Source organism: Protomyctophum bolini (assembly GCF_963924005.1).
Source record: "Protomyctophum bolini genome assembly, chromosome: 11".
Taxonomy (NCBI): Eukaryota; Metazoa; Chordata; class Actinopteri; order Myctophiformes; family Myctophidae; genus Protomyctophum; species Protomyctophum bolini.
The window spans coordinates 32052549-32067056 of NC_137872.1; the positions used below are offsets into that span (position 1 = coordinate 32052549).

At 41.7% G+C, this 14508-nt stretch overlaps 1 protein-coding gene across 1 annotated transcript; it reads right to left on the bottom strand.

The window, feature by feature from the left end:
* Positions 1-3088: 3088 nt before the first annotated feature.
* Positions 3089-13385, bottom strand: LOC308323410 (protein NLRC3-like; the record flags this gene model as incomplete). Its single annotated transcript, XM_080775138.1, has 5 exons — positions 3089-3651; positions 4491-4540; positions 5681-5809; positions 10555-10671; positions 11641-13385. 5 exons carry the CDS (start codon positions 13383-13385, stop codon positions 3089-3091), a joined length of 2604 nt encoding a protein of 867 aa, XP_080631264.1.
* Positions 13386-14508: the final 1123 nt, after the last annotated feature.

Here is a 14508-nt window from a genome sequence, read left to right on the forward strand (position 1 = left end):
CACGTTTCTGTTGAAAGTAGCTCAAGACTCTTTCCAGGATCCCAAAGAGAGACAGATGGTTCACATTTACAACCACATGAGTCTGGGTCACTCTCTGTGGTTGTAAGAGTTGCAGACCCTCGTCTGTGATGTGGGCCACGGACAGATCACCTGTGGGGGAAATAACATAACGTTATAGATTCCACTCCATGTAAACCAAATCTGAACACAATGTCTAAACCACTTCACCCTCCGCTAAGCCCCACCCACTCCACTCTGTGCTTCTCACTCATTGACTTACTTGTTATATGATGGATTTCTCCAAATGAACAATATATCATTTTAGTAGCAATTAAGAGCTTCAAAATGTCTTCTAAATCTAGTCAACCAGGCCTGCAGTAGGCTATGAACTGGAACATTTAAATCTATAGTCAACCAGGCCTGCAGTAGACTATGAACTGGAACATTTAAATCTATAGTCAACCAGGCCTGCAGTAGGCTATGAACTGGAACATTTAAATCTATAGTCAACCAGGCCTGCAGTAGGCTATGAACTGGAACATTTAAATCTATATATAGATATAGATATAGACACCAGGTGGCTGTTAGCTTTGTTCACGCCATGCCCGTCCGTCTGCACAACTTCTGGTCTTTGCATTGACTTTGTATGTAATCACGCCGCTCTGACCATCCAAGTCTCAACAGTGACTCACCAGGTGTGATGTCACAGCGTGGCAGGTGTAGCTGACTCACCAGGTGTGATGTCACAGTGTGGCAGGTGTAGCTATAACTCACCAGGTGTGATGTCACAGTGTGGCAGGTGTAGCTGACTCACCTGGTGTGATGTCACAGTGTGGCAGGTGTAGCTGACTCACCTGGTGTGATGTCACAGTGTGGCAGGTGTAGCTGACTCACCTGGTGTGATGTCACAGTGTGGCAGGTGTAGCTGACTCACCTGGTGTGATGTCACAGTGTGGCAGGTGTAGCTGGCAGACAGACTTCTGAGGACACTGGATGTCAAACAGAGGACCTGCAGGAGTCCTTCCTGTTGGCTGGAACCATCTCTCCTCCCACTGAACAGTCCTGTAGAGGACCTCTCCTTCGCCTGTCGTTTCAAACACCAACGCTGTCTCGCTGCACTGGAACAGCCCGGACCTGGCGAACTTGAACCTGTGACCGGTGGTGAAAAAAAAAGTACTAAGTGAAAGTATAAATACTGCAACGTAGACGTACTCCGTTACAAGTAGAAGTCCTGTATTCAAAATGTACTCGAGTGAAAGTACAAAAGTATTGGCATAAAAATGTACTTAAAGTACTAAAAGTAAAAGTACTCGTATTGCAGAATGTCCCATTTCACAAGTTCAAAATACACTTTAGTCCACTAAAATCTTATGACATTTAGTCGACTAAAACTAGACTAACACTAAGACATTCCAGGTGACTAAAATGTGACTAAAACTAAAATAGAAATTTGCTGCCAAAAACAACACTGGTTGACCTGTGTTTAGGATAACTGACCTGTACTGATTGGTTGACTAGGATAACTCACCTGTAGTGATTGGTTGACTAGGATAACTGACCTGTACTGATTGGTTGACTAGGATAACTCACCTGTACCGATTGGTTGACTAGGATAACTCACCTGTACTGATTGGTCGACTGCTCTGCGTGCACACTGGGTTCAAAATGGCTCTGAAAGACACAACAAAGCAGACAGGAAACGATCAGTGTCTTTCCTGATGTTCAGTCACTGTGATTATTGTGCAGAGCAGAGGGTTCTGTCTTCACTATGTCCATGTTGGAATGATGGAGTCTAGAGGGTTCTGTCCTCACTATGTCCATGTTGGAATGATGGAGTCTAGAGGGTTCTGTCCTCACTATGTCCATGTTGGAATGATGGAGTCTAGAGGGTTCTGTCCTCACTATGTCCATGTTGGAATGATGGAGTCTAGAGGGTTCTGTCTTCACTGTGTCCATGTTGGAATGATGGAGTCTAGAGGGTTCTGTCTTCACTATGTCCATGTTGGAATGATGGAGTCTAGAGGGTTCTGTCCTCACTATGTCTATGTTGGAATGATGGAGTCTAGAGGGTTCTGTCCTCACTATGTCCATGTTGGAATGATGGAGTCTAGAGGGTTCTGTCCTCACTATGTCCATGTTGGAATGATGGAGTCTAGAGGGTTCTGTCTTCACTATGTCCATGTTGGAATGATGGAGTCTAGAGGGTTCTGTCTTCACTATGTCCATGTTGGAATGATGGAGTCTAGAGGGTTCTGTCCTCACTATGTCCATGTTGGAATGATGGAGTCTAGAGGGTTCTGTACTCACTATGTCCATGTTGGAATGATGAAGTCTAGAGGGTTCTGTCCTCACTATGTCCATGTTGGAATGATGGAGTCTAGAGGGTTCTGTACTCACTATGTCCATGTTGGAATGATGGAGTCTAGAGGGTTCTGTACTCACTATGTCCATGTTGGAATGATGGAGTCTAGAGGGTTCTGTACTCACTATGTCCATGTTGGAATGATGGAGTCTAGAGGGTTCTGTCTTCACTATGTCCATGTTGGAATGATGGAGTCTAGAGGGTTCTGTACTCACTATGTCCATGTTGGAATGATGGAGTCTAGAGGGTTCTGTACTCACTATGTCCATGTTGGAATGATGGAGTCTAGAGGGTTCTGTCCTCACTGTGTCCATGTTGGAATGATGGAGTCTAGACACACACACACACACACACACACACACACACACACACACACACACACACACACACACACACACACACACACACACACACACAATTATAGATTCCAATGTTAACTTTGAGTGACATAATGATAAGACTAAGACTAGACTAAGACTAAATAATGTACAAATGACTAAAATAGGACTACAATTAAATGTGTGTCCATTATACTTACTGCTCACACAGACACGCTGAGGAGGAGCAGAGGGAGGACCAGAACCAGAACCCAGCATAGAGAGGTCCAGTGGACCTGGTCTGGAATTACGTGTGTGTGTGTGTGTGTGTGTGTGTGTGTGTGTGTGTGTGTGTGTGTGTGTGTGTGTGGACGTGGTCTGGAATTAAATGTGTGTGTGTCCATTATACTTACTGCTCACACAGACAAGCTGAGGAGGAGGAGGAGGAGGAGAGCCATAACAAGAACCCAGCATAGAGAGGTCCAGTGGACGTGGTCTGGAAGGTGTACAGGTGTCTCAGTGAGTCAGAGCACACTGTGTAGAAGGACAGAGTCCCAGCGGGACGGTCCACATACACTGATACTCTGTTGGAGCCTTTAGAGGGTCTGACAGGGAGGTCAGTCGTCTGTCCGTTGTGGAAGACATAGTAACTGTAACCATCATCACCATCACAGTCCAGACTCCAGGACTTATAATTCCCTCCAAACAAACAGTCAGTACCACCTCCTTTCCTGCTGATTGTTCCGTCAGCCACTGCTATACGAACCCTTCCACTGCACTCTACCTCCCAGGAACAGCGTCCAGTCACACTCTGTGAACTCAGAACCTCTTCCCAGTTATCAAACCTGTCTGGGTGATCAGGAGGACGCTGACCCCCTGACCTCTGTGACCCCCGTGTGACCTTCCTGTTGTCCTCAGACAGAGAGAGGTCACAGTGTGCTGTGTTTGAGTCCAGTGTGAGACGCTGGAAATCTGATGAGAAAACAACACAGTAAACATTATATACATCATTCACTGACTGACGCACACGCATGTACACACACGCACACGCATGTACACACACACACACACACACACACACACACACACACACACACACACACACACACACACACACACACACACACACACACACACACACACACACACACACACACACACACACACACACACACACACACACACACACACAGATCTACAAACTCACTGCAGTATTAATTTTGGCAACAGATTTAGTCCTATTTCAGTCATTTGTACATTATTTAGTCTTAGTCTAGTCTTAGTCGACTAAATTAAGACTCAATACAATGCAAATGTAATAAAGAAGATCGTCACTGTCAGAGTCCAACCACCAGGGGGCAGAATGTCTCTGCACCCCTGGGCAGAGACATTCTACAGTGTGATTTTATTTGAACTGGGGACCCCAAAAATAATCATATTTGAACTGGAGACCCCCCAAAATAATCATATTTGAACTGAGGACCCCCAAAATAATCATATTTGAACTGAGGACCCCCAAAATAATCATATTTGAACTGGAGACCCCCCAAAATAATCATATTTGAACTGGAGACCCCCCAAAATAATCATATACGTCCAGTTTGAACTGAGGACCCCCCCCAAAATATACTAAATACATGTTGTTTACAACCAGGTTAGTGAATGAGGCCCATTGTTTCTGTCAAACCACATGACCTCATCTTGATGTGTTAAGGACCAGGCCAAGAGCAGAGAGTAGAGAGCACAAGAGTTTTCAGGACATCAACCAAGTATACAGTGTATAAAATGTTAATGTAGACACAGATACTCACGTTTTGAAATGAGTGTAGAATTAAACCCATCTTCTCCTCCATGTTTGACTCTGTAGGAAGTAGAACAACAATGCATCAATGTCTAACTGTCTAACACGTCTCCACTAGCTGACACTACAGTGTTTCACTCTGTAGGAAGTAGAACAACAATGCATCAATGTCTAACTGTCTAACACAACGTCTCCACTAGCTGACACTACAGTGTTTCACTCTGTAGGAAGTAGAACAACAATGCATCAATGTCTAACTGTCTAACACAACGTCTCCACTAGCTGACACTACAGTGTTTCACTCTGTAGGAAGTAGAACAACAATGCATCAATGTCTGACTGTCTAACACAACGTCTCCACTAGCTGACACTAGTGTTTCTCATGTCATTATCTTGGCCCTGCAGCTCATCCAGACATAGTCACTGCTGCCCAGTTTGGATCTCATCACCTCCTCAGACTCCACCTTAACCCCTATAGCACTCCACTGTCCTTTTATACCTTCGTGATGCACATATATTGTCGTTTAGACAGATGTTCATTGTTTACGTCTGCTATCCTAGAGTTTCTTTGAGGCACTGCATTGTGTTGTTGTTCTTCTCATGATTTGTGACTTTGGGCTGTATCGTATCCCATGCCTTACCCGCAAGCATTAAACACTTTACGTGAATTACTCATTTAGGAGCTTCCACTATGCGTAAACGTTATCTTGCGGCCACACAACCCACTATACATGTTTGCGGCTGGAGGTGTGTCTGTACGCGTGTTGATGCGCTTTCCCTATATTTGCTATCTCATGCACACAGGACAACGGAAATCGTCTCTTCAAACCACCCGTAATGTGAACACACAAAACAACCCTCTGTATCTAATTTAAATGTATTCCAAGGCAGCACGCGTTGCTCTTCCATAAGGTTCACTCCAGGTATAATGGATTATGGTACCTGGCACACTGATTGGTTTAAGTTGCGTAACGCCCAAACCACACCTATGCATAATGTAACGGGTAGCGGAGGTGTTTTAAGGATTTAGACTGTGGCATAAGATATCTAATTTAATGGTGGAACGCCTCTTACACAATGCTAAATCCCCAAATTACGGAGAAAGTGCCCCTGACGCAAGATAGGGCCCTTTGTGTCAGAGATACACTGTTAAGGGAAACACTGCACTGTTCAACATGGACACAGCCCAAGTCTACTCACTTGCAGTTCTCCAGAACTGAATCATTCACCACGTTGAGGCTCAGGTCCAACTCTCTTAGGGAGGGGTTAGAGCTTACAGCTGAGGCCAGAGCTTCACAGCATGTCTCTGACAAGAAGCAGTTAGCCAGTCTGAAACACCAGATTAAAACATACATAAATAAATGAATGAATTCATTAATACATGTTTAATTCGCCGTTTTTTAATAATTATAAAAGAGCGGATTTGTCATGGACCTGGTGACGAGGCCGTTGCCTCCAAAGGTAAATGATCAATCCCGTCAGCCTAGGTGGTCTGATTATAATATTCTAAAGCCCTTAAAGTGTTAATATAATATTATTAAGAAGCTTGATAACTGTGTCGTAGCTACAACGGGTCGCAAGACAAAAATAGCAGATCTACAAACTCCTCAACGCGTTATATATAACGTTGTTATATGATGAAGTAGCCGATATGATGAATTTTAACGTCTACTCAGACACATAGGCTTGGGTTACCATGATATCAAGCTTATTAATACATTCTCACCACAGCATTCATATTATATTAACATAATACAGTACATAATAAAACAGTGATAATTGTCTTTGTCTCTAATATGTCAACAAAATTAAACCATACTTTTGAACCTGGCTTTATCTGATCTTCAGATTTATCGTCCCGGAATGTATGCAAATTAGCACATATAATGCCTAATTCGCATATAAACATATCATTTCAGAAAACTTGTAATACAAAAAATGTTAGTCTTAATATAATTAATCAACTGGAGAAGTTTCATTCTGATAGCTATTAGTTAACTTTTTTCCCCTATTCACCTACCATGTCTCACCATCAAGCTTATGAATACATTCAGCATTCATATTATATTCACATAATACAGTACATAATAAAACAGAAGTGATCAAAATAAAAGTGGTAAATGTATCTTACTTTAGAACTTCCAGTCCACAGTGTGGGCTCTTCAGTGAAGCACAGAGCAGCTCCACTAGTCCTGAGTCCTGCAGGTCGTTTTTACTGAGGTCCAGTTCTCTCAAATGGGAAGGATTAGAGCTGAGAACTGAAGACACAGCTTCAACACCTGTCTTACTGAGCCCACAGCCAGCAAGTCTGTAAATGCAGATTAAATAAGAGATTATCAATACAAAATGAATGATACCTATAGTACACTGTCATGGAAGTTAACTGGAACAAATCTAGTTATCTAGTATTTAGAGTGTGGAATAGACAACACCATGACAGCACAGAATAACAGGAAGATAACAATTTATATATCAAAGACTATGAAGACTGAATGTTAGTTTGATTTCCCCCAATATTATGAAAAAGAAGATCATAACCTCTCAGATGTTATTTTTTTTAGCGGCCAACTAAGAACATAAGTGACGGGTTGGAACAAGCATTTAAGGCGAGACATGGCAAGTGAAATCATGATTTTTCAATTTTGTGCTATTTTGCTTCCTAAACATGTTTTCTTTCAAACTAAAGCAAAATAAACGTTCAAACTACAGATTTAGATGTTTATTTTAGTAGTTTATTTTAGCCAATAGCCAATGACAGCTCGTTTTGCTGGGTGAAAATCCACCCTATCTATTTTCATGATTGGTTGTTGGTACGAAGGAAGAGACCATATTTGGATCCAACCACAGTCAGCTCGAGGTCCAGACCTTTCTAATGATATATGGCATAATACGTTGATGCCAAGGTTTGGATGAGATATTTTGTCTCAAATAAAACGTTTTGGAATTTTACAATACAAATCTTTAAAGGCCGTTTTTCTCAAAATGAGTTTTCCTCATACCTGGGACAAAGAATCTCCACTTCAGTTGCACTCACATACACCTGCACAGTCACATAAACACAACTTTCCAGTCTTATTCATAACTATATTCTGCAGGAACTTACAGAAGGGTTCATTGATTTCTCATTCACAGCCTGATTTACATCACATTTTACAATTTTTTTTGTTTTTTTTATGCCTGTTGACACTATTTTTTGTGATATTAGTGATAATTAGAGATATCGAAAATCCCCTAATTGTCTTTGTCTCTAATATGTCAACAAAATGAAACCATACTTTTTAACCTGGCTTTATCCGATCTTCAGATTTATCGTCCCGGAATGTATGCAAATTAGCGCATATAATGCCTAATTTGCATATCATGCAAACATATCATTTCAGTAATACAAAAAATCTTAGTCTTAATATAATTAATCAACTGTAGAAGTTTCATTGTGATAGCTATTAGTTAACTTTTTTCTCCTATTCGCCTACCATGTCTCACCATCAAGCTTATTTTGACCTGAGATCAGATTCTAAAAATGTCTTCTACATCCCGACAGCTTTCTGAAAAAGCTATGTTTCTATGTCAGTCGTTCTTCGATTTAAAAAAAATAGCAGACCTACAAGCTCGTAGCGCGACACTCGGTGGCGCGCTACGAGCTTGTAGATCTGCTATTTTTCAATAGCTAAAGCATAACATAATGCTAACACCAAAAAGGGTTCCCGCCCAAAATGGGTTAATACATTCTCACCACAGCATTCATATTATATTCACATAATACAGTACATAATAAAACAGAAGTGATCATAATAAAAGTGGTAAATGTATCTTACTTTAGAACTTCCAGTCTCCAGTGTGGGCTCTTCAGTGAAGCACAGAGCTCCTCTAGTCCTAGACTAGAGTGCCGCAGGTTGTTTTCACTGAGGTCCAGTTCTCTCAAATGGGAAGGATTAGGGCTGAGAGCTGAACACACAGCTCCAACTGAGAAAGTGAGTTTACAGCCAACAAGTCTGTAAATGCAGATTAAATAAGAGATCATCAATACAAAATGATACCTAGTTCACTGTCATGGAAGTTAACTAAAACAGCTTCTATCTAGTTATCCAGACATAAACAGTATTGTGGAATAGACCACAATAGACCCCCCCCCCCCCCCCCCCACCGCCAATACAAACACTGCATTTATGAAACTGAATTGCAAATTATTTTTTGGAAAATAATTTGGGGACCCCCGAGGGGTCGCGACCCACGGGTTGAGAACCCCTGGAATAGTAATGGAATAAGTAATGGTATAATTTGGCGGAATAAGTCAGCCATGTGTTTGGAAAGTTCATCTTTTTTATGAACTAGTTCAGTTCACAGTTCAAACATTTAAACATTAACTAGTTCAGTTCATAGTTAATCATTTTGAACTAAAGTTCATGGTTCCAAAAAATGAACTATTTTAGTTATTTTTCCATTTTTTGCTTTTTGTTTTTCTAAATTATTGCCGCAGCCCATAGCCATAGAACCGCATACTTTATTTCTACAATTTACAATTTAGGCATTTAGCAGACGCTCTTAATCCAGAGCGATTTACATTAAGCAAGAACAAAAAAGCATGGGAATACATCACATAAAAACATTTATCATGAAACATGCGTAAGCTAAGAAAGTAACGGTGGAACTAATATAATGAAACTATACATATAAACTATACATAATACTACTATGCTATACATATGTACTATGGCGTGCTATGACTACATACAATGCAATTATAGTGCTGTCTACATAACATACTATAAGTCTGTATCAAATGCTATCTAAGTCTACAGAAATGCTATCTAAGGGGGTGGGGTAAGTGCTATGGGCCATGATGGAGTCTGTAAAGGTGGGTTTTCAGACTACGGCGGAAGATTGGGAGTGATGCTGCAGTTCTGACTGCAATGGGAAGTGCATTCCACAGTTTTGGAGCCAGAAGGGAGAAGAGTTTGGGACGTGTGGAGCGTTGTTGTCCCGGCGTTTTTAGTGAGGGTACTTCCAGCTTCCCTGCGTTGGCTGATCTGAGTGCGCGGGAGGGTTTGTAGGGTTCGGGAATAACTTTGGGATTAATAAAGTTACAACTTTTACAATTTCACCATTAACATTAACCAAATTAATTCCTTATTATATATTTTTTTTACATTTTGAAAAAAATAGCTCTTTTGCAATGTGGAATGCCACAGAATTCTTAATACTTTTCCTTGTCTTAATTATGGGCCAACTTGTGAAAGCTGCATGCTTTTATTGTGAAGGCTCTCAGTTCTCAGTTCAGTTCTCACAGCCTGCATATCTCCGCGTGCTGAAAATAGCTGATCTAGACGCTCACAACACGTCACGGACGCAACACGTTGTGAGCTTGTAGATCAGCCATTTTCAGCATGGAACACGTTGTACGACGAAGAATAAATCAGGCATCACTGCGCTTCTGTGGAGGGAGATGTCTTTAGCTGGCCGACCGAGGTGATCATGTATATGGACAAATACCTCCTTGAACGATCTTCAGATTTATCGTCCCGGAATGTATGCTAATTAGCGCATATAATGCATAATTTGCATATTTAGACATATCATTTCAGTAATACAAAAAATCTTAGTCTTAATATAATTAATTAACTGGAGAAGTTTCATTGTGATAGCTATTAGTTAACTTTTTTCTCCTATTCGCCTACCATGTCTCACCATCAAGCTTATTTTGTCCTGAGATCAGATTCTAAAAATGTCTTCTACATCCCGACAGCTTTCTGAAAAAGCTATGTTTCTATGTCAGTCAATCTTCGATTTTTCAAAAATAGCAGACCTACAAGCTCGTAGCGCGACACTCGGTGGCGTGCTACGAGCTTGTAGATCTGCTATTTTTCAATAGCTAAAGCATAACATAATGGTAACACCAAAAAGAGTTCCCGCCCAAAATGGGTTAATACATTCTGACCACAGCATTCATATTATATTCACATAATACAGTACATAATAAAACAGAAGTGATCATAATAAAAGTGGTAAATGTATCTTACTTTAGAACTTCCAGTCTACAGTGTGGGCTCTTCAGTGAAGCACAGAGCTCCACTAGCCCTACGACCGGCAGGTCGTTTGAACTGAGGTCCAGTTCTCTCAAATGGGAAGGATTAGAGCTGAGAGCTGAAGACACAGCTTCAACATTTGTCACACTGAGACAGTCACGAGAAAGTCTGTAAATGCAGATTAAATAAAAGATTATTAAAACAAATGTCAAACTGTCATGGAAGTTAACTAAAAGTTCTAAAACATCTCCTATCTAGTTATCCAGACATAAACAGTATTGTGGAATAGACCAGGGGTTCTCAACCTTTTTGGCTGGGGACCCCCAGGGATGCTTTGGCCATGTCCCCCGCCCCCCCCCCCATTTCCAAAAAATGAACTATTAGTTATTTTCCTTTTTTTTCTTCTAAATGATTGCCGCAGCCCATAGCCATAGAACCACAGACTTTATTCCTATTGGGAATAACTTTGGGATTAATAAAGTTACAACTTTTACAATTTCTCCATTACCATTAACCAAATTAATTCCATATTATATATTTGTTTTACATTTTGGAAAAGATTGCTGTGGAATGCCACAGAATTCTTAATCCTTTTCCTTGTCTTAATTATGGGCCAACTTGTGAAAGCTGCATGCTTTTATTGTGAAGACATTGAAGCAGTCCTGTGCATGCAGACAGGGTTGACATTGAAGCAGTGCTGTGCATGCAGACAGGGTTGACATTGAAGCAGTCCTGTGCATGCAGACAGAGTTGACATTGAAGCAGTCCTGTGCATGCAGACAGGGTTGACATTGAAGCAGTCCTGTGCATGCAGACAGGGTTGAGATCGGGAAAACATGGAATCGGCTGTATAAAATGCTGCGTCATTGTAAATGGTGCATTTATGTATCACTTTTATCCAAAGCACATTTGTGTTTAAATTGAGGTGGACGGGAGGCAGACTTTCACTTCTGGTTCATTTCTGGTTTTATCTGTTGCCTAGCAACCTACCATCATTCATACAGTATGTTGATGAAGAGCGCCATCTATACTAATCCACTGAAAAGACCATAGGACACAATACTGCGTGCTTGGCAGTCAAGCCATGGATTCGATGCGACGTAACATGGCAGTCAAGTCAATGTGTTGACTACTAACCGAGCCTTTCTGCAGTTCCTCACAGCTGGGACCAGTCTCTGTAGCCCCGCCATTGATGTGTTGTATTTGTCCATGTCCAACTCTTCCAGAACCTCCTCTGACATCTGCAGCATGACGGCCAGAGCTGAACACTGGGTCTCAGACAGTTTCTCTGTTCTGTTCTCTGACTTCAGGAACTGTTGGATCTCCTGATGTAATGAGTGGTCGTTCATCTCCATCAGACAGTGGAAGATGTTGATACATCTGTCAGGAGAGGCATCACGATCAGTTAACATCTTCTTCAGGTTCTGGATGGCTTTCTGGATCTCCTCGGGACTGTTCTCTATGTGACCCAGCAGGTCTCCTAACAGTCTTTGGTTGGACTGCAGTGAGAGGCCATGAAGGAAGCGGACTAAGAGGTCCAGGTGGCCATTTTTACTCTCCAGGGATTTTTTGATAGCAGCTTCCAGGAAGTCTGAGAGGGAGCTGTTACTGTTGTATTTATCTCCCAGGAATGTGTTCAGGACCTCCATGTTCTCCTGTGTGAAACAGTGGAACAGGTAGACTGCAGCCAGAAACTCCTGGATGCTCAGATGAACAAAGCTGTAGACCGTTTTCTGGAACAGCACACTCTCTGTTTTGAAGATCTGTGTGCACACTCCTGAGTACAGCGCGGCATCTTTCACATCAAGACCACACTCTTCCAGGTCTTCTTGGTCGAACACGATGCTACTTTTCTTCAGGTGTTGAAACGCCAGCTTGCCCAGCTTCAGAAGAACATCCCTGTCAGTCTTACTGAGCTGCTGTTGAGTCCCCTTTTCTTTGTCTTTCTTGTTCACATCATGAGTCTCGTCATACTTCTGTTTCTTCGTGTTTGTCTGAACCAACAGGAAGTGGCAGCACATCTCAGTCAGGGTCTTGGGCAGCTGTCCTATCGTGGTGTGTGTCCTCAACATGTCCAGCAAAACGGTAGCAATGATCCAACAGAAGAGTGGGATGTAACACATGATGTGGAGGCTCCTCCATGTCTTCAAGTGTGAGAGGACTCTGTCGGCCAGATTCTCTTCACTGAATCTCTTCCTGAAGTACTTCTCCTTCTGGGGGTCTGTGAACCCTCGCACTTCTGTCACCATGTCAACACATGCAGGAGGGATCCGATTGGCTGCTGCGGGTCTGGTGGTTATCCAGAGGAGGGCAGAGGGGAGCAGATTCCTCTTGATGAGGTTCGTCAACAGAGCATCTACGGATGATGTCACTGTGACATCAGAGATGATTTCATTTTTGTCGAAGTGCAACGGAGACCTGCTTTCATCGAGGCCATCGAAGATGAAGCAAACTTTCCAGGCAGCGAGCTGCTCTGCTGTGACCTTCTTTAACGTTGGGTGGAAATCATGGATCAGGTTGAGAAGACTGTACCGCTTATCTCTGACCAAGTTCAGCTCCCGGAATGAAAAGGGAACCAGGAGATCTATATCTTGATTCTCCAAACCGCTTGCCCAGTCCAGAGCAAACTTGCGTGCAGAGAATGTTTTTCCGATGCCAGCGATGCCATTGGTCAGAACTGTTTGGCTGGGTTTCTCTCTGCCAGGGAGGATGATCTTAAAGACTTTACAGCAGTTGATTGCATCGTCATGGAAGGTCTTCATGTTGGAAGTTCTCTCAAGCTGTATCACCTCATGTTGGCTATTAACCCCTTCACTCTGTCCCGCTGAGATGTAGAGCTCTGAGTAGGTGCTGGTGAGGGAGTTTCCAGACTCTTCCGTCATGTGGTTTTTCACTCCACCAAGACTGTCCAAACTGACCTTCAAACTGACCTTATAATCGTTCAAATCAACCTGCAGACGGACATCTGAAATGAGAAGAACATTTATGTTTAAAACATTCAGGTTAATTTATAACGTTACATGTTTACATCACACATTACTAATTAATTACCCCCAGATAATATGCTTTTTGATAAGAAACATTTTGCCAAAGGTAACAACACAAGATCAGCTGTTTTTGTCCAGTTATTGAGTTGATAGATGTTTAGCTTCATTATTTGCACTTAGATATAATTGATACAGATTTGTGACCAGATTTCACTGAGAGCCTGCCATCGAGTAGCCTCCAGCTTTTCACCAGAGGAGAAAAAATAATATTTTAGTTTAATCCAAAATTAGTTATTAGCACAGGCAGACTCTTCACTAGAGCATGTTTGAAATAAGTGTCAGAGCTGAAATTGACATGTAAATATGAAATAAATGCTTAAACATGTAGCTAGGTGTAATGTTAGAGTCCACAGAAGACATGTAAATATGAAATAAATGCTTAAACATGTAGCTAGGTGTAATGATAGGCCCTCATTTATCAATTGAGTGTAAAATCTGCCACAGATTCGAGTGTAGGTTTCGTAGTACACCCACGTCGCCACGGCATTTATAAAGTGATCTCAAACAGCTGATCCTTCCTTAATTTCGTTCCGACGTTAATAAATGTGACGGCTGAAATCTATCTGGCACGTCCTATGAAATCAAGCCTCGCCCTCATTTTTGCGACATGAACAACTGCAGTACGACCTTGGAAACCATAGTTACATCAAGTCAAGCCTTCCTTGCCTTGCTGACCGCCTCACCCCCCTCTCATACACACACAGACGCACGCACGCACATTCAACTTGCAAGCAACTGTCACTGTGTGTTAGTTGTATATGCAATTATTAAAATGTTTATTCATTTAATATACAACAATATTATAATATCGGGGGGGCTACCGGTATGCACTCATGCAAAACACTATTTAAATGGATTAAAGCATTGTTTTTAATTGTGCGATTTTAATAAGCTTGCACACTTGGTAATATCCTACCAATTTCATATGACATGCCTTTAAAAAATATATTTTTTTCAC